This window comes from Diuraphis noxia, unplaced genomic scaffold (genome assembly GCF_037042655.1).
Source record: "Diuraphis noxia isolate RWA-SAM2 unplaced genomic scaffold, SU_Dnox_SAM2 contig0003, whole genome shotgun sequence".
NCBI classification, from domain to species: Eukaryota; Metazoa; Arthropoda; class Insecta; order Hemiptera; family Aphididae; genus Diuraphis; species Diuraphis noxia.
This window is the reverse complement of record NW_028301713.1, coordinates 62,869,426-62,891,178: the sequence shown is the minus strand read 5'-3', so window position 1 is coordinate 62,891,178 and position 21,753 is coordinate 62,869,426. Positions and strand designations below refer to the sequence as shown.

At 27.3% G+C, this 21,753-nt stretch overlaps 1 protein-coding gene across 8 annotated transcripts in view; it reads left to right on the top strand.

The window, feature by feature from the left end:
• The window catches only part of Obsc (Obscurin), a 68,493-nt gene that overhangs the window by 17,739 nt on the left and 29,001 nt on the right, over window positions 1-21,753 (top strand). For 3 of the 8 annotated variants that reach the window (XM_015516158.2, XM_015516159.2, XM_015516157.2), the window contains exons 1-7: window positions 3,200-7,368; window positions 7,454-7,590; window positions 8,080-8,193; window positions 12,552-12,701; window positions 13,814-13,984; window positions 14,076-14,145; window positions 18,041-18,136. In XM_015516158.2, coding sequence (XP_015371644.2) covers window positions 3,334-7,368; window positions 7,454-7,590; window positions 8,080-8,193; window positions 12,552-12,701; window positions 13,814-13,984; window positions 14,076-14,145; window positions 18,041-18,136 — 4,773 coding nt within the window. In that variant the 5' untranslated portion in view covers window positions 3,200-3,333. Of the gene's footprint in view, window positions 1-2,371; window positions 2,416-3,199; window positions 7,369-7,453; window positions 7,591-8,079; window positions 8,194-12,551; window positions 12,702-13,813; window positions 13,985-14,075; window positions 14,146-18,040; window positions 18,137-21,753 lie in introns of those variants that run through there. The other 5 variants (XM_089222818.1, XM_089222819.1, XM_015516162.2 and 2 more) reach the window with 3 other exon arrangements.

The following is a 21,753-nucleotide window of genomic DNA, read 5'->3' as shown; positions in this document are numbered from 1 at the left end:
TTGAAACCTAAATATTTCAAAAATACATATGTACGGTTTTATATACTCGTAAACTAACCATAACAATCAAATTGGTTCTTAAATATCAAAAGACAGGTAGTTAATATTTTACCCTAAGTATCTTTTAATTGACTCGCAAGAATTACCCATCTATTGAATTTGCTCCCTACAATTTATTTAAAAAATATATTGACTGTCAAAATGTTATTAACGATTTAAAGTTAGACTACGTTATTTCCTGTAATAGTTAATGTCAATCACACTCGAGATAACCGAATGAGTTTATAGTATGATTCTTAATTTTAACACATAGCTTACGGTATCACGTCCGTTGTATGTGTTTGCTGAGAATTGTATAATATCTTGATACTTTTTTTTTCACACATATTTTTTATTAAATATAGAACACAAATCTCACAATAGTGAAGAGAAAATAAAAGCTGAACAATAATTAAACATTTAAAACACAAATAAATATTAATAAATATAAACTGAGTGGGTGGTTATTTATTTTTTGTTTCATAATTACATTATAATAAATAATAAGTTTAAAAAATAGTATATGAATTTTTCGTCGTGGCTTCTTTTTGTTGGCTAATATTTTTAAAACCTTGAAATTACACCAATGTCATAGTTTTAAACTTCATCTCCTAAAAATTGTTTTTATTTCTAATTTTTTTCTGGTGTGGTTTTATTATATTTATGTCTTAGTTTTTCCAACAATTATAGTATCAGCATGAATGCTATAATAAAATATATTTAAAAATGTAATATATTTGGATATAGTAAATTAAGTCGTGAATACATGTTGGAAAGGAAAGATTTACACAAGTTAATAATTGTACGTTAATGTTATTGCGTTTTTCTACTCAAATTTCAAGTGGAAATATTAAATCACTGTCAATGTATAATTTTCTGCTAATCAGTAAATTAGTTTCATAAATTGTATTTAACTAATTTATCGGAAGAAACAATTCCGACTGATTATAGTATTGTAGTAAAAGTAAACTTTTATCCATACCTATGAATTATGATATAAAAAATTAAGAACCCCTTGTATTATATTTTATGTTTTTGGAAGCTTTTTAAAATACTCATTTTTCGGAAGCCAATATTCAAGGGTCGACTTTATATTTCTCAAAATTTGGAGCCAATTTGCCCTCGAAACCTTTACAGTATACAAGAATTACTTACGTCATAATTTATTTTAATATATAAATAGGCAATATGTTGTTGTATCATATTGTTTCCATAATATTTTTAATTTTTACTACTACCTAATTAACAAAATAAGCCATGTAATTATTATGAACAAGATACCTATCATTGCTACATAAAAATAGAAATTATTTTTATATTTTTGTTGACAGTCGTGTGTCAAAAGTCGACACAAGTAAAGACTCACTATCAGGTTATGTGTAAAGAGTACATATTGTATTCTATAGTCATAGAACAACATTTTACGCAAGTAATCGAGCGATGAAGGGCCTTCTACAATTTTTTTTTTTTGTCACGGTTATTTTAATGTTTAGTTACGCTTCTTGTGAAATCATTGGTACTTCTATAAAATAAATTAAGTGATATTAATAATAAATGCAGATAAACGTGTGAAGTTAAATTATTAGGTATGTACTTATATTATAGTGTTTATATCATCATTCATCAACCATATTGAAAGTTAATAAAATGTAAATTATGTATAAAACAGGTTAGTTTATTAAAATATATTTTTGAATAGGTTCTAAACATATTCAATTCAAAGTAATTATCAAAAACCTCATAAAATTTAATTTATTCAGTTAAATTAAAATATTAATCTGCATCTATTTGAAAATAGGAAAATAATGTTAGATTTGAAATTACTAAACATAATATACAGAATGTATATTTTTACGATGTATAATATCTAACACGAATTAAGTTCACGTACTTAATAGACATTGAAAAGAAAAATGAATCAAGTTATTAGTTAATTTATTTGAAATAATGAAATATCAAAATAAAAGTAAAATCAAAACACAAAATTCAGCAAATAATAAATTAATAACCACTATATGATTCTATTTTTGTTATATTTTACAAATATAAAACAAACAGTATTAAAAATAAGAACAGATTTTATCAAAATGTATGTGTTAATCAGTTATTTTTATAAGTAAATTTATTTTATAAATTTTATTGCTATAAATTTATCAGTGTTGGTAATATTCTTTTTAAAAACGGAAAGAATCTGTTGCAATCTTTATTATACTTATAAATTTTTATTACTTCTCATAGTTATAAAAACTTACTACTAAATAATAATAATGGAATATAAACGTATACTAGTAATTTTCTTCTTTAATAGTTAAATAATAATTTTTTTTTATAGCTTATGTGTCGGAGCTCAATTCTATTCTGGCGAAAAAGGGAGCAGTAAGTACCCGTTTAAATAATATTAGATATATAAACACTATTTAAAATTAATTAATTAATATTAATTAATATTTGACAAACAGTTTAGTACCATGTTATCAAAAAGTCAAAAATATTTACCTAAAACAATTTACATTGATTTAGTTATTTATTAAATTAATTTTTTTAATTTTTCGTGAAAAATAATAAGATAAAATGTTTAAATATATTATACATCTTACCTACTTATCTAACCTACTAAATATGTAACTTTAACATAAATATATTTCTGTTGTATTGCCAATAACCTATTCTCCTGAAATTAAGATTAAAATGTATAAATATATGCGTATGTTTTTATTAGAATGTATAATGTATATGAGTGTTTCCGTTTTTTAATATTATTCAACAACCAAACTTTGTAAATAATTGTATACGAGTGTTGTCTAAAGTTTTAATTCACATTAAAATTCATAATGGATTGATTATAAAGAATGATTTGTTGATTTTAAAAATAGATTAGTTTTAAATTGTACTATGTCCTTCTGTTTCATTCTTAAAAATGTTAAGTTTTTATAAATACAAAAGAAAGCATGATGAATCGGTGACTCGTGTTTTTTCAAACTCATCGGCTGCGTCTACGTTATTTGGCACAGTTACAACTTCTGGCAACATTGGATATGAGGGTTTGGGCCATTAAAATTTTAACATTTCGGTTCGATTCGTGCTGTGTCGGCTGGTGGCCTGTGCCAGAGGTGGAAATTAGCTAGAAAGACGGTTCTAACGTATTATTACTACACAAATGTATAAACAGTCTGTTCCGACGCGAGTAACCGTTCGCATCATTTTACATCTACGCGCGTTCGTGCCACGCGCACACAAGTTACTTGATATGATATTTCTCTGATGGTTACTATATCATGAATTCATGATATTAAAATGTCATCATATTGCCGTATTACTGGAAAGAGCCGTGGTTTGCCAAAACCGAATTATTTCCCATTGCTACCACCTATATCGCCGGCAGATGCAAAACGTTTCTGTCGCATAACTGGAAAGTCATATGGGCTGCCTGCACATCATTATATACCAGTGTTAGTTGGACGAAAAAAAACAAAATCTGATCCTAAACATGTATTGATAAATGGATATCGGTATGTATTTCCAATAATAGATGGATGTTTAGAGTTATCAGATGTATTAAAAACGAAGAGCACGGATGATCGTAGGTATGTGTACGCGGTGGATAAGCGTAGATGTAGTCTCGTATTTCCAACCAGCTTAGAAAATGCGGTTAGAGATGGAGATGTCAAAGATGTCATGATGTCAGAAACCAAAGACACCGTTCTTCTAAAGCTGCGTAAAGGTAAAACCGTAGAGTTAGAAATCAAAGACATGGAAGTAGCTGGAGTGATGTTGATGGAAGGCGAAGGGTTTCGGAACAGACCCAAACAGAAAAAGCCTATCAAAGAAGATTGGAGAAGGAAAATATTTGAAGACAAAGAAAAAGAAAGTGACGCTGAACTAGAACAGGAAGAATTTAAATCAAAACGGATAACATTTTTAGCAGGTCAGGGAAAACAAATAGAACCTATTGAATCTACACCAAAAATTATGAATACAAAATCTTTAAATGTTTCAAAAGTAAAAAATATTGTCAAACCAATAACAAAAAATATAATACTCGGGCAAAACAAAAATAATTTAAAACTTCAAACCCACATATTACCCACTCCAATATCAATTGAACCAAATGTCATAAATCTCGGTTCTGCATTTCCTGGTGTTATACATCAGACTTTTCTTAATGAAACTACTCTTACTAATTTACCAATCGTTCCGGTAATATCGCCAATAAAACCTTTGATAAATAATTTTAATAAACTCCCAATGATTTTGCCTGATATAGAATCATGTGCAATTGAAGACATATTAATTGAAGATAATATAAAGAAATTATTAACTATTAAAGAAATTAATTTATTCATTGAAAATATTCAAATGGGTTCTCAAAAAAATATTTTTACAAGTCAAGGAACAACTAAAATATTTAAATTAGATATTAACAATGCTGAAAGATATGTACCAGGACAATATGTAAAAACTGAAGACGGTGAAAAATTTGTACCTGGCAAAATTATTGACACAGCTAATGGAAAACGATTTGTGCATGGTGTTATTGTCCAAACATCAGACGGACCAAAATTTCTTCCTGGACAAATTATTGAAAATTCTGGAAAATCTATATTCGTTGTTGGTCAAAATATTGTAACACGAGAAGGAGAATCATTTGTTCCAGGACAAACGATTAAAATAGATGGTGAGACTAGATTTGTGCCCGGACAAACAGTCATTACTCCTGAAGGTATGGGTTTTGTGGCTGGACAAGTAGTCAACAATGGTAACGAATCACATTTTATCCCTGGACAGACCATAATTACTATTCATGGGCCACAATTTCTACCAGGGCAGTTTTGGAATGACGAAAACGTTGAATTCATACCTGGACAAAGTGTTTTAAAAAATAATGGTGATTGGGAATTTGTTCCCGGTGTTTGTGTTGGATCTTCTTTCATACCCGGATTAACAGTTGTTGAAGAAGATAAAAAAGAATTCATTCCAGGAAGAATTGTAGAAACTAATAATGATACTGCTTTCATACCAGGTATAACAACTTTAGATAACAATGGAAATACAAAATTTGTTCCTGGAATAAGTATTGAAACAGAAAATGGAATAAAATTTGTATCTGGAAATATTTTATCAGATAATAATGGAAATAAACAGTTTATTTTAGGACACGTGACAAATTCAGAAAATGGTGAAATAAACTTTACAGAAGCCAAGTCATTACAGGAAGTTGTTTGTTCTGATGAAGTACAATCAGGAATTTTAACAAACGATTCATTTTATCCAAAAGGTGAGAAATCTGATGAAGTTTTTGGACAGATGGTACAAACCGCTTACGGAGTAGAATTTTATCCTGGCGATCATGTGGGTTTACCAGCTGGAAACATTGTTCCAGGAAAATTAATACGAAACAATGGTATTAGATTTGTTCCGGGTGTTGTAGTCGATGACAAATTTATACCAGGACAAAAAGTGGTAACAGATAGAGGAGAGCAGTTTGTACCCGGACAAGTGATTGAAACTCAAACGGGTCCCAAATTTGTGCCTGGGCAAGTTGTAGAAACAGAAACTGGTACAAAATTTGTTCCTGGGCAGACTATTGAAACCAAAGATGGAATAAAATTTGTACCTGGTCAGATAGTTGAAACAAAAGCAGGTCCAACGTTTATACCAGGTCAAATAATATTTACAGAAGAAGAAGGATCTAGATTTGTACCAGGTCAAGTTGTTGATACAATAGAGGGGCCGCGATTTGTACCAGGAAGAGTTATAGAAACTGGAGATCGTGTAACTTTTGTACCGGGCCAAATAGTGGAAACCACAGAAGGTTTGAAGTTTATTGCACCGGATCTTCAAGATGCAGATGATGGTGGCTGTGAGTTTAGTGTCCAAGGATTTGAAGTGTCACCAGAAGAACTACAAGTTATTCAACCCAGTTTTCCTCAAACTTCGTATTATACACAAAATGGTAAAATGGCTCTAGATTCAAAAATGTTGGAACAATTATCATTTGCAGGAATGAGTATAGGAAGACAAGTTCCTGCAGAACTTCCAGCAGTTGATGTAAGCACACTTCCTTCAATGGAAGTGGCATATGACGTTGCAGAGAAATTGGAACTTAATAATGATAATACAATAAAATTGGCACATATAATTAATCGATTATGTAAGCTAGATTTAAAAAATACATATTATGGATCACCGTTAGTACAAAACTTAATAAACAAACTGCCTCAAATTAAATCGAACGAGAATGTAGCTGAAGTTATTGAAAATATACTCAAAACTAATAAATCGAGTCCTATAACAGCTTTAAATGAAATCTACGTAGTTATATTTGATGATGGTTTTGTAATGGATTTAAAAAATCCAAATAAAGTCAATATTTTAAAGGAAATAATGAATAATTCTGAACTTGAATCTAATTATATTTCTGAAGCATTTAGTGAAATTTTGAATGATTCGGAAGACTCTAAACTACGCTTAGCATTTGAACACATAGCAGAAAATAATATAGATTTATTAAAAGAAGTAAAGTTAAAAATTGATATGAAAAAAATTAACAGTGAAAAAGAAGCAACTGAAGCATTACAGCGGGCAATCATTAGTGTCATTAATAAAACCAGTGAAATAACTGTTAATCAAATGTTAAAAGACAATAAAAGTGAACAATTCAATCGATTGTTATCTGATGCCGTCGGTCTTGCTAAAGCATTAGGTCTGAAAGAAGTAGTTTCAGTACTTATGGATGTTCTAGATGATCGAAGATCAGCTGATATATTAGCATCAGATAAAATAACAATAGAGATACTAAGAAGATTAACCGTAATGAGGAAACTTGCTGAAAGACGGCCAGAGTTCAGTGAAACCTTAAGCGGGATGTCGGCTGATCCAATTGAAGCTAGATTGGATCCCAAATTACGTGAACTGGTTAGAGAAAGCGGAGTTTTATTACTTCCTCCAGAAACAAACGTTGAAACATCTTTTGATGTCCCAGCTGAATTATTTAGTCCAGGGAATAGCTTAGCAATGGAAGATTTTATGGTGAAATCAAGGAAAATGGGAATTTTACTAATAATTAAAAATGGTCTTCAAGCTGTAGTACCACGAGAAGCAGCCAGATCAGTTTTAACAGGACAGGTTCCATACACAGTTTTAGATGAAAAAGGCATTCACAGATTTGAACCAATGAATGTACTAGATGCTTTAAACATTCGTGTATTTACTTCAGGAAGATATTCAATGTATAATTGTGCTATACAAAAAACGCTAACGGAAGATGAGGGAACCATTACTCGTGGTAGTTCAATTAGTTTGGATGATAAACAATTAACAATTGCAGAGGTTAAATATTAGACTTTAGATTAGTTATTTAAACTAACAATTTGTTATAAACCCAACTAAATATATATAATTACGATTTTTACAGGGTGGTGGAGACGAATATGAAGTTCTTCAAGATTATGAAACAGAACCAGTTGATGGTGCTGACGAGGAAGATGATTTGATTTTGGAACCTGGTGACAGAGTTGTTGTATTAAAACAGTCCAAAGATGACCCGTCGATGTAAGTTCATATGTACAAAGTCAAACTTAGTAGCTACTAGTTAACTATTACTTTTTAAATTTTTAATATTAGTTAAAAACCTTTTTATAACATAATATATTGTAAAGTACAAATAAAGATATTCTAAATTTAAGTATCTTGGTCAATCGATATTAAGATTTTTACGTAACAATAAAAGTCCATTTAGCAGCAGTTATTACATATTACTGGAGTATATATGTATTAATGTACTCGAGTTTGTTGATGAAAAAAATGAACTGTTTTTTTTTTTTTGGCGAGTACGCATTGTCCGCAGACATTACAAATTGAGTTTATTATTTTGAAGTTGAGTGACTTGAGGCCGAATGGACATCCTATAATTAGAGAATTTCTGGCAAAGTTTTTCAAACTGTCAAATCATGATTGGTCTACCGAATACTGTTCCTATGAAGGCCAATGTTGTTTTCCGTGCAGGGACTTAAGCGTTCTTTACATATAATTTGTTATCAGGGGCGCCGAGGTTAAACGAAATTTACTGTTGGACAATGCAGCGGCCAAACATAAAATGTCAGTACGACCAAATAAAGTACATCCAACCAAACACAAACCTTTGGATACAGATGGGTAAAATATGTCCATATATTGAAATATCTGGCTTACGGTGCTAATAATATATGCTTGACGCTGCTTTTTGCACCTACTTAAAAGACTTCGATGTTACGCTTTATTCTATCAATATTATAGCATAGAAATCAAAATGATTGCTTTGTTTTAGATATATTTAAAATATTTAGAAATAACAAAAAATAAATAAATAACAAATGCTTTTCTGTAGTTTATTTGTTTTATAATACATTTTATACATAGAATATGAATACTACAATTTATACGTTATAATAATATATATTGTAGTAACCTATATTTTTATTAATACATTTTTACTTCTCGAAATCAGAAACTTAATAACTATTATCTAGTCTATTAATAAGTTCTTTATATTAAATATATACAATTCAAATTACTTCAATTTCATCTGTGTGAAAAGGCTGAAATGAAATATGTTAGTTTGGTGTTTAATTTCAACTTAGATACATAACTATTAACTAGATAGGTACCTACCATCTGTCTACAACTTATTATTGAACGTTTCAATTATTTTGAACACTGTATAAAATCACGGTATATTTATTTGGAAAATTTTGTTGTTTTATGATTTCAATACAACTTAATTATTATAGGTAATTTTGAATAGATTGTTATTATTTAATATAGTTAATTTAAGAAACTAAAGGTTTTTTTTTAAATATGTTTTAAAATGTTAAATATTATTATAAATTATAATATGTAACAATTATTGTTAACTATGAAAAAATAAGATGAGAAAATTTGAATGTTTATTTTCAATCCATTTAATTTCTATACTGTATACCTTTATTAAAATCTAAGTGTACCTATATGTTACCTATGACAAAAAAAAAAAAAATTATGTATCATAATATGGACAAAATTATACTTACACGAACTGCTATTTGCTATAAATTATTTTAGCATAAAAACTTATTTAAAAATATTTAAATTATCTAGTTAAAAAGAAATAGTTAATAGATATTAATTAAATACTTCTCTGTAACTACTTATATTTTACATAAGTATCAATTTTTGTAACTTATTAGTTAAATATGCTTTCAAACCAAAACATTGTAAAAAAACGTAATTTAAGAACAAAAAAAAAATGTAATTGTATATAAGTAAATCAAAATGATTTGTTCGGTACAATTAAAAAATACTTTAAGTTCATATGTAATTATTTTGTTGAAATGTTTATTTAGTTTTATACATAGAAAACAATTTATATGAGCATCTATAACATTTTCTTGCTGAACATGACTTGGCATCAAAAATCGTTATTATGTGGTCTAAATAATTATTATTTGTAGTATAATATTATGTTGGTCAACTTATGTAGGCAATGTAATATTGTAATATACAAAACCGTTGGGTGGTAGAACGGTACTTGAACATAGGAATCAAACATCAAACGCTTTATCTTCGGTACTTGTTATTTACCAAAGCAAAAAATAGGTCACTTATTTATAAAAACTTAAGACAAAATAAATGACATATTTAAAATATGCTACATATTAACACTAAAAAATTAAGATTATAAATATATATTAAATAAAATTTGTTTTTATTTATTTATAAATCGTTTTTAAATAATACCAATATATTTGACCAAGTATAAATGATTTTTAATTACTATACAAGATGTATTTGATACAATATGCAGCTGTTATTAAATACATTTTTCGTTGTTAGCAAATAGGAATAAACGATTAATGAGTTATTAAATGCAACTTCATAAAAAACAACTATAAATCCTAGTGACAAAAAAAAATTGATGTTTACGGAAGAGATAGTTAAATTGTTGTATCGTAAAGATAGTTAAAATTCACAAAAATGTATGTTATGTTAATTCATATACCTACGTAGAAACAATATATAATAATATATACATTGTATTGTTATGTATACATGTATAAATCATCTATACTGCTGTCTGTAGTATTTTCAATAGAAAATAGAAATTTACTTAAATAATGAGAAAATGGCCCGTATTTGATAAATGTTTTCATGAGTAAATTATGCATCCAAGTAATGTTAATTTCCATAATATTATCAATGCCACCATCAGTTTTTTCTTGGTGGGGTGGGGGGAGAGGATTCTAGGTATAAAATTGTGATTCGTCATAAACATTGTGATCGTAATTAAAAACCTAATATCGCTATAGACATATAGTTAAAATAATGATTTATTGATATTGTAGGTTACTATCAAATTTAAACTTTTAAAACCATAAGTTACACATTTAATTTTACAAATTATTAAAATTATCTACGTAGACTGTGGTTGATTCGTACAGTAAAAAATACCACCATAAATCAAGTTTAATTTCATAGAAAATAAATTGATTCATTCAACGCCGTAAATGAAAAAATATTTTGAGGGGGGTCTAACATTTTTTAAAATATAGATAGTTAGATACTGAACACTTGTGAATTACCTAACCGCTAAAATGTTCCTATTTTTAAAAATTTTGAGGGAACGTCCGGACTCCTGGACCTTCCCACCAGTTACGGCATTGATTTCATTGTGGTTTTAAGTTTAACAACCAAATTTAAAAACACGTAAATAAGTTGAGATATGTACAATTCCGATTTCATAGATATTAAATTTGAAAAATGTACAATACCATAAAGGATATTTTGGCAAAATAATTTTTTATATTGTTTACATATAATAGTAAAATAATCATGAAGTGAAATAAATAACCAATCAATGTTTTTACAATGTTAAGGATTATTGTTTTCCGAGTGATAATAAATTAATCGAAATAACAATAGTAAATTTCAACATAACCTAGTTTTTCACAGTTTTTCTGATGACCAGCAGATTATTTATAAAATTACCTTTCTAAAGGCATGTTCAATGACGGAGTCATAATTAAGTTATCAAAATATGTATAAATATTAAACGACTATCAAATATACATTTTAAACTTATAGATTTGGGCAACAGTAATTCTTCTGATAAAATAATATTAAAGTTATTAGTTTATATTCTTAACGTAATAAATTTAATTCTAAATTATTTGCATCCAAATTAAAAAATACAATATACAGTATGCTGCATAATTAACATGTCCAATGTTCATAAATAATTTAAAACTTTAAAAGTTTATAATAATTTCCTCGAATATTATAAGATATATTTTCAAGACATCAATGTTTTTTTTATTTATGCCACTTCGATGTAGAGTTTTAACTAAATTAACTTAAATCAAGTTGTTAAATAAACAAGTCAATGGTATTACACTGGAAATTAATCATATACCATAGTAATGTAGGATTGCTGTGGCACTATTAGGATTTAATAGTTCGTAAAAACCAAATGAACCAATAAACGTACTTTTTGTTTTTTATAAAACGCCCACCAAAAAGGCATTTTATCTTTAGGAGTATTGCCAGATAAATTTTCTAACAAAATGTTTACTTAACATACATGAGTGATGAGTCCTAGTGCTTATTGCATATACAAAATTATAGGTACTTAAAAATAAAGTTTGGTGTTTAATAAACAAAATTATGTTAAAAAATATGTGTAACGTATTTTAAATGACAAAACTGTCAACTATAACAGTGTATGGCTTAAATAATGTTTCAAATGACTTTGTATTAGCTTGTTCAGTGTTGTAAATAATTACTTATAATTATACGATATATTAAATATCGCATATATATTATACATGTATTTTATGCAATGTAAGCTCCCCTAAAAAATGAAAAAGTAATTTTCCCCTAAAAACATTTTGCTACTGTATTACAATTTTTGTAAATTCCCAAGTGATACAATACAACACGTGATTGTACCTATAGTTGTTTCAAAAGCGCATGACGATTAAGTAAAAGAATATGATTAGATTAGATATAAATATTATATGACCATAAATTGCTGTTTGATTTAAAAAAAACTAATATTTGTTAAAATATTAATTATATACACTATACAGTTTAAATATTTAATAAATATAAAATAAAATAGGTATTTACACCACACATTACGATAAAAAATACAACAAAAATAAAAAATTTAATGAATATATTTTATTCTGATTTAAGAAATTGTTTGCGGAAATATTTTGTTAATTGATAAATGCTTAATTCTAATTTACCGATATTCTTAACTTAACTTAATTATTTTCTTTAGTTTTCTCACCTTCGAAATAAGTGTAATACTGTAGCAAAATGTTTTTAGGGGAATTTAAGTTAATATAATACGGTTAGGGGAATCTACAAAATTTTAGGGGAGTTTATATGCCCATTTCATGCTTAATATTATAGTTCCATGATCTTGCTTTTATCATTTTTTTTGTTTACATTAATAAATTATAATGTATTAATATTTTTTATTGTTGATTCAGGTCATTGGTTCAAAGTCTTGAAGAACCAACTAAAATGGGATATGTACCTAATAGCATACTTAAAAAAATACCGACTCCTGTTAGAGCGACTGCTGTGGTTCCAGCAGACGGACAAACATTATCAAAAAAAGATGCAAAATTTAATAGAGAGTAAGATAGCTATTTAAAAAAATATTTTTACAGGCATACGATACATCAGATATCGGCTCTATACTCAATTTACATAAATTTATTTCGTTCATTCCAGTACCTATATATAGACATTATCCATATTGTATAATTACACCTAGGCAATCAGTTGATCAGTCATGACTCAACCAAATAAATTCTTCTCAATAAAAAGAGAAACTATAGCAAAAAATAAAATGATGATTGGTCATTACTCATTAATAACAAATAAAATAAACATATTTTGAAATTTTAATTACAGTTTTAAAATTAAATTGTATTTATCTAATATAATTTAAATTAAATAACCCTAAGACACGTATAACATACCTACATTTTTATAAAGCTTTCAAAGTGTGAGGATTTATCCAAAGAATAGCTTCCAAATCAAAATATACCTTTGATATTCCTATTTTGCTCCTTAGATCTCCAAATACTATAATAAATTATGTATTCAACATAAATTGTTACCTATATGCATTTTTTTTACCTTCTAAATATACCTTGCCCGGTCTCAATGTCTCATACAGTCATACTACCAACAATAAAATTGTCTATCCTTACTGACTGCTGAAAACCAATATCACACACCAAGTCCGAACCCAACTTTTTAAATGGCCTAAATGTTTATCAATTATTCACATTGTTATCTGCAATTAATTTTAGAATCCATCCGACATCCCTGTTGTATATGAACTTATTTTCTATTGTTTATTTCGTTTTCTTTATCAATCTACTTTAGCGAATGCTCTTTCATATTAAGGACCTAACTTTTGAATTTTGATTCTACATTTTTTTTCCTTAGGCCTTTAGCTTTATTAGCAATAATTTTACCATGTTTTCATTTAATTTGAGTTCAGGCATATTTTGAAATAAAAATCGAATAATTTTATTTAATTTTAGAAAAAATGAAAGCCTAGTATAGATTAAAAAAGATTAAAAGTACAATATACTTAATAGGCTCAGATTTTTATAAAAATAAGAAATAGGTAATTGTATTTTAAAGAAAAATGTTATTCACACATGCCTATTATTATTTAATTATTAAACATGATAAATTTATAATTTATTTCTATGATTAACCTTTTTTATAGCGTGGTACTCGCAGAATTAGTAGAAACTGAAGAAGAATTTGGTCAAGATATTCAAGAAGTGGTAGAAAGATATTTAAATCCTCTAGAATTAAATGACGCACCAAGAATAGTGAGGGATAATAAAGATCTTATATTCAACAATTTAAAACAAATATCACAGTTCCATAATACGTATGTTATTTAAAACAAATCAATAATAAATTACTAATTAACATACATAATCAATTTAATGAATTGTTTGTTTTTATATACAATATCATAGAGTTCTCATTGCTGGATTAAAATATGCAGCTAGCGAACCAAAAACTATGGGCAGAACATTTCTTCGTTTAGTAAGTGCACCTATATTAAATCAATATTTGAGATTATATAAATTCTTTGTCTAGTTACTAATAAATTAATTTGGCAGAAAAAAAAATCTGACTAGATATTATTATTATGTATGAAGTACGGACACTGTATACGACTATACGAGTATATGTAAATACAGGCCTAAACATTTGGTATTTTCGTATTGGGTTTCGTCTTGACCAGCTTACCTTTGTAAAAAGTATTGCTGTGTTCTGTATGTCATTATATATAATGTTTAATTTAAATGCATTAATAATTAATTATGAACGCCATCCGTATGCTTTGTTGTTCTAACAAAAAAAATGTTTAAAAAAAAATAGTCTACATTCGTATTGGAATTTTTAAAAATTGAAATTATATTTAAAACGCACGTTGTATCTTCTAGAGTAATACATTTAAACCTACGATTGAAAAATATACCTATAGTAGCTGTCGATTGTCGAGTGTTACTGTAATGTCATTTTAATCAGTAATCACTAATGCATGTGTTAAATTTGAAGTCTATTATAAATCAATGCATATGAAAAACAATTCTGAGCCAAAACGTTGTGCCAGCCTCTATTTCACATTTACTTTTTTCAATTTATTCATATTACCAATAGAAGATTGAACTAGGAAGATTTCAATTGTAAGTTGGGCAGTTCCAAAAATAAATCACACATAATTTCTTATTACCTACTTCTAAGTATAATATTACTGGCTAAATATTGACTTATTACTTGTTAGTTTTAAATCAATACCGACGAAACGTAGAATGAAGTAAATATAGGTTTACGTCTGATTGTATAAATAGTTTTATATATATAGAATTTATAGATGGATAGAAGATAGATAATCAATCTACTAAAAAGCGGGAAAGTGAATATTGCTCTGCTGTACAGTTGTAACCTACTGTTAAAAAAAAGCGGGTAAGTCGTGTATGTCGCTCTGCTGTACAGTAGGTTACAAGTGGGTTACTGTAATGGATGGAATTAAATTTGAATCCAATGATATTATATTATAGTATACGAAAAACGATTCTGAGCGAAGACGGTTTATCTGTCTAGGATATATTATAGATTATTAAAAATTTTCAAATCTTAGATTTAAAAAGAAAAATTTTTATGAATTTCTAGTTTGAAATAATTTGCGAATTTTCGTGATTTTTACATATGTTGTCAAAATTCAAACTTTGAATGCTTGTGAAAAAAAATTGTGACTACGCATTTCTTTTATTTTTTAATTTTTATTGTAAAAATATATTATGAGCCTTGTATTAAATTTTCAAATCTTAGATATAAAAAGAAAATTTTTTATGAATTTCTAGCTTAAAATAATTTCTGTATTTTCGTGATTTTTAAATAATATGTTGTCAAAACTCAAACTTTGAATGCTTAAAAAAAAAATTGTGACTATGTATTCCTTTTATTTTGCAACTGCTATTGTAAAAATATGTTAGGCACCTTGTATTAAATTTTCAAATCTTAGAATTAAAAAGGAAAACTTTGATGAATTTCTATCTAAGATAATTTGAAGATTGCCGTAATTTTTACGTATTTAGTCAAAATTTGAATTTAAATGCTTATCAAAAAAAATTGTGACTATATATTTATTTTATTTTTCAATTGCTATTGTAAAAATATATAATGAGCCTTGTATTAAATTTTCAAATCTTAGATATAAAAGGAAAATTTTTTATGAATTTCTAGCATAAAATAATTTACGAATTTTAGTGATTTTTACATAACATGTTGTAAAAATTCAAACTTTGAATGCTTATAAAAAAAAATTGTGACTATGTATTTATTTTATTTTTCAACTTCTATTGTAAAAATATGTTAGGAGCCTTGTATTAAATTTTCAAATCTTAGAATTAAAAAGAAAAACTTTTATGAATTTCTAGTTTGAAATAATTTGCGAATTTTCGTGATTTTTACATATGTTGTCAAAATTCAAACTTTGAATGCTTGTGAAAAAAAATTGTGACTACGCATTTCTTTTATTTTTTAATTTTTATTGTAAAAATATATTATGAGCCTTGTATTAAATTTTCAAATCTTAGATATAAAAAGAAAATTTTTTATGAATTTCTAGCTTAAAATAATTTCTGTATTTTCGTGATTTTTACATAATATGTTGTCAAAACTCAAACTTTGAATGCTTAAAAAAAAAATTGTGACTATGTATTCCTTTTATTTTGCAACTGCTATTGTAAAAATATGTTAGGCACCTTGTATTAAATTTTCAAATCTTAGAATTAAAAAGGAAAACTTTTATGAATTTCTATCTAAGATAATTTGAAGATTGCCGTAATTTTTACGTATTTAGTCAAAATTTGAACTTTAAATGCTTATAAAAAAAAGTCGTGCCTACGAATTTTTATTATTTTAGATTCTGAGCGTAGCGATGAATGTATTGATTTTACCATGATGTGTGTTTTTTTTTTTTTTTTTTGTGTCTGTCATCTGACTTGGTCATCTGCCTATGGCTGTTCAGAAATGTTCTTACGTACATTGTTGAATTTTGATTTAGAGGAAGTAAATTTAATTGCAGACTTAAAAGTATATCTAAATTTATACACTTATTGATCTTTGTCTCTCACTGTACCGATTTATTTGAGTACATGTGTAAGGTATTTTTCAGCTATGACAAAGATACAACATTGGTTATGCATATCAATGCATCAAAATAAGTTTTCGAAATGCTTTAGTATTATATATAGAAAATAACATTTTTTGTAGTTATGAAAACATATTAAATAAATTTGGTATGTCTAATCACCATCTGCAATTATAAGATTTAACACTATTATGCGTATGTTTTTTTTTATAATTACAAAGTAATTTTCAACTTTTAAAGTAGAAAGGGTTAAGGTGGCATAGCTCCTGTGGGTCTGATGTTGATTTTATAAATTTAGCCTCCCTAAATTAGTTCTCCAAATTGCGCCTTTGGGCATATATTATAGTAGTATATTAAAACTAGGTAGATTCCATTGATTTTATGATTTTATAAGATGATTGGAAATAATTTTAGAGATAAATTCTCTCACGGTTAGGTTAAAACACAAAAAAACACTTTTATTTATTTAAAAAATCTAAAAATGAAATAATTATTACTTATATAAGTTATAATATTAATTTTTTCAAAATTTCAAAATTACAATTTTTACGACAAAATAAAAATGTTTAGAAATAAACACTAATCATAGAAATTGTTCTAGGTTTTTAAACGTTATGAAAAAAATATAAAAATAATTTTAATTTTCCCACATTGCAATAAATTGCCTTAATGTTTGCCTATGATTTACTCCTTAACGTATGTGTCAAATTTCTTATAAGTATCCGTTGGACGTTGCTGTGATCTACCTTTTTTTTATATTCGTCTCTTCAGTCTTTATCATTACTTCTGACGCCTACCCTACTCTAACAGTGACGTATGAAACGAGCGAATAATATTGACTTTTAAATTATAAAAGTAACTTTTAATTTTTTGATTACTGTAATACAAAATAATAACAAAAAATATTCATTTAACTTTTATTATATTATGTAAATCATTAATATATTCTATAACTAAAATTAACTTCAACATTTTGGTGATTCCTTGATCGTTATGTATGCCAAAGATAATTCAACGATAAGTAATAGTGTTATTTTTACAGTCATATAAAGTAGTTAACTTTAAAGTTTTTCTCTAAAAAATATAATTTTAAATACATAGCACAATGTTAACAATATTGTATAAATTTATAGATGAATAATACATGTAAGTTATATCTTATTAGGTAACGATAAATGTAATAAAATTTAATAATAGTTATTAAATTATATCATATATTTGAATACTTACTAACTCAAGTTTAAACCATTGTAAATTATAATGTATTGATTTTTCCAGGAAAGAGATTTTGACAAGCATGTCAATTATTGTCAGACAGAACCAGACGCACAGGATTTTTTGGAACGCAATTATGAAGTAAACGAGTATTTTGAGGTACATACAGTATACATTTTATTTTGATCAAGAATACTATTATGCTTATCTATCACAGTGGTTTTAACACTGCATGTATATATTATTTAAATTTTTTTATTATTATTAAGAGGAACTCGTGGCAACATAGGCCATTGGGTGTGGGGTGGTACGGTAGAGGTTATTTTTGTATATTTGTTTGTAGGTTTTTAAATGGGTAGGGTTGTAACACGTGTTTTGTGTATGTGTAGCAAGGATATGTTGTTAAAAATCTCGGGTGGTCACTCATCCAGGAGCTAGCAACTGCGGCCGGTGTAACAGACGATTTTTACCCCCGGATATTTTTACCCCCCCCCCCCCATGGTAAAAATATACTAGGATATTTTTACCGGGGGTAAAATTAACCTAGGATATATTTACCGGGGGTAAAGAAAACTTATTATATTTATACCCCCGGTAAAATTATAAGGGGGGTAAAATTATCCTAGGTTAAATTTACCCCCTGTAAAAATATACTAGGTTAATTTTACCTCCGGTAAAATTTTTCTACAGGGAGGTAAAAATATACTGGGATATTGTTACCCCCCGGTAAAATTGTTCTACAAGGGGGTAAAAATATACTGGGATAAATTAAACTTTACTTAAATTATACAAGGATATATTTACCTCCCAGGTGAATTCATATAGGATATTTTTACCCCCCGCCCCCCTATAAAAATGTGTTCTTATTATTATATTGATTTGTTTATTAAAAATTAAACAGTATTTTCAACATATTCGTGACTGTCCCTAAATATTATGATAAGAATAAAAATACAACTATACAATTCAAAATAAAATGTACGGTATTATACTTAAACTTAATTAACAATCAAGTTGGATAAAAAAAACTTTGATTCTAAACTAAAGTTAATTGAATTTCTGGATATTGCATAAACTTTTTATGATTTATAGTATTTACAGTAAAAATATTATTCAATGTCCTTTAATGTACAAATGATTCAATGAATAATTACAAAAATTACAAAAATTACTTTAAAACCTTTTCATTATGAGACAATGATAAAATGCAAAATATGTTAATAATTTATTTCTCTAAATCAATCTACTATTTGGTCAAAACTACTTCAATCGTTGACAAAAAAAATAATAAATGTGTTGGTAGGTAAGGTACATATTATATTTTGTATATTTTTAAAATACTTTAACGAGTACGTGTTGAATTGTGTGGAATCTTGTATTAAATTGTCATATTTTTTAACTGAGCATAAACATATAGATACTTATATACAACTATGCAAAAAAACCTAAGAAAAAAAATAATATTTAAAATAATTCTAAATAGCTTAAAATGAGCCAAATATTTTGCAAATTGTATAATAAATAGCAAATGTCTATTTGATGCAAATTACAAGTACCTATGACAAACTATTTTTGAACTACATACGGTTCGTTGATTATATTCTAGGACAGGGATGGGCTACTGGCGGCCCTCGAACCTTTTTTATCTGGCCCGCGCTACATTTTCAAATTACTTCATATAATTTTAGCGCTTATCTGTGTTTTATTTTATTTTATTATGTTTTTCGATAAAATGTGTATATAAATTCTTATCTAGTTTTAAACCGAAACTAAATTATTAAATGTCTAAATATATATTTATAATGGCGTAGCTAACATGGTATTTATTTCATTTTCGGTTTAGTCATATCCGTACTGCCGTTAGTAAATTTAAAGGACCTTTTTTTTTTTTGCTTTCTCCTATGCATTGCGGCCCGCTAGATTTTAAAGTACTTAAAAGTGGCCCGCTAGTTACTTTGAGTTACCCATCCCTGTTCTAGGATATTTTTACCCCCCTTAAAAACACATTTTTACCGGGGGGTAAAAATAATCTACTACAAAAATTCAATGGGAGGTAAATATATTCTAGTATATTTTAAACAGATCATTAATTATATACTAGGATATTTTTACCCCCCTTTAAAAATACATTTTTACCGGGGGGGTTAATAATATCCTAGTATATTTTTACCCCCGGTAAAGTTATCCTAGGATAATTTTACCCCCCCCCCCTCCAGGTAAAAATATTTGAGGGTATTAAAAACCTGCGACACCGGTACGTATGCTCAGTGCGTTTCCGCAGATTGAGCGTACGACCATGCCTCACCAAGCCACATTATTTAAATGTTCCTAAGGTACTTTATTTCTATGTGGATATATTGTACTCTCTTTTGACTTTCGGTATGATTATTTTTCAAATAAAACATTATAGCTATAATCTTATAGTTTGTAATCATTCGTTGCACAATTTGTTTTTGGGAGATATACGTTATTAATACATAAAATAACATTCGTATACACAATAGTCAATAATACTATATTATGTCCATGGATTCATAATATATTAAATATTTATAAAATGAGAATTAAAAATCAATTAATTTTAACCAATATACACTATTTTGGAGTTCCATGAACAATAATTTAAAATTTAACTTATTTATAAACTAATAATGAACTGGGTCACTTGAACATTATTTAGTGACCTGCTATGAGGTAGTTTTATTACATTTTAGAAAATCATTAAATTAATACTTTTTACGAAACTTAGCATAGATATATCGGAGGATTACAGTGTAGTTCAAAAGTGCTGTGTAATACAACTTGGATTTGTCAAATTCGATTTTTGCTGATTTTTTCGTAATTACCTTCATTTAATCCGAGCCCTAGACCCTAGTAATTACTAATTAGATACATCGAAAAATATTTCAATGATAGAATTTACTGCTTTATTAATTATTAATTTTAAACTAGCTGCACTACAATAAACCGGGGATAAATGAAACCCAGATTGGCAATCCATCTGCGAAGGATTTTTTAGTAATAACTAATAAGTACAATTTTTTCTTTCGTGAACCAATAAAGAGTAGAAATAACCGAATATGTAGTAATAATATTAAAAACAGGTAAACCATCCTAAAGTAACTGGTTCAATATACTATCTAAACATTCTGAACCTTCTTTAACTATATAATCTGTGGGAAAAATAGATGCCAATTGGTTAAAAACTGTGAAAATGTAAATATGCAAAGCGTCATTTAGATATAGGTAACCCAACTAATAATGTATTTATTATAGTGTTAAGAACCACTGAATATTGTATTAATATTATATTATATATATTCTTGTATTAATTGTATGTATAGCTGTAAAATATTGTAAACTGATGTGTGTGTGATTTCGTCATGCGACTGGTCTAAGGAATCCGCTGAATGAGCCTTTTTGAACCGGACGACCAGCTCGTATGAAGAACAACGGGGACACATAGTCAGTCTTTGAGTAACACATTACCAATACAGACCATTGCAGAGCGTTCATTTAATTAAAACATCATTTCAGTTAAATAAAGAGTATAATATTAGCCAAAGTAATTTCGTCTCGTTGTTTTTTTATTTGTCTTGGAGTCGCTAAGTGCGCGTCCATAACAATAGACAATTTATCCATCTATCGTTTTTGTTTTAACAAGGCTAAGCAAGTAAACTTTTTGTTTTTACTTGTTAAGTTAATATAGAAAAATGAAAGTTAAGTTTAAAGTTAAAGATTACAAACTAATTAGAAAATTTGAATTGTTTCATGAA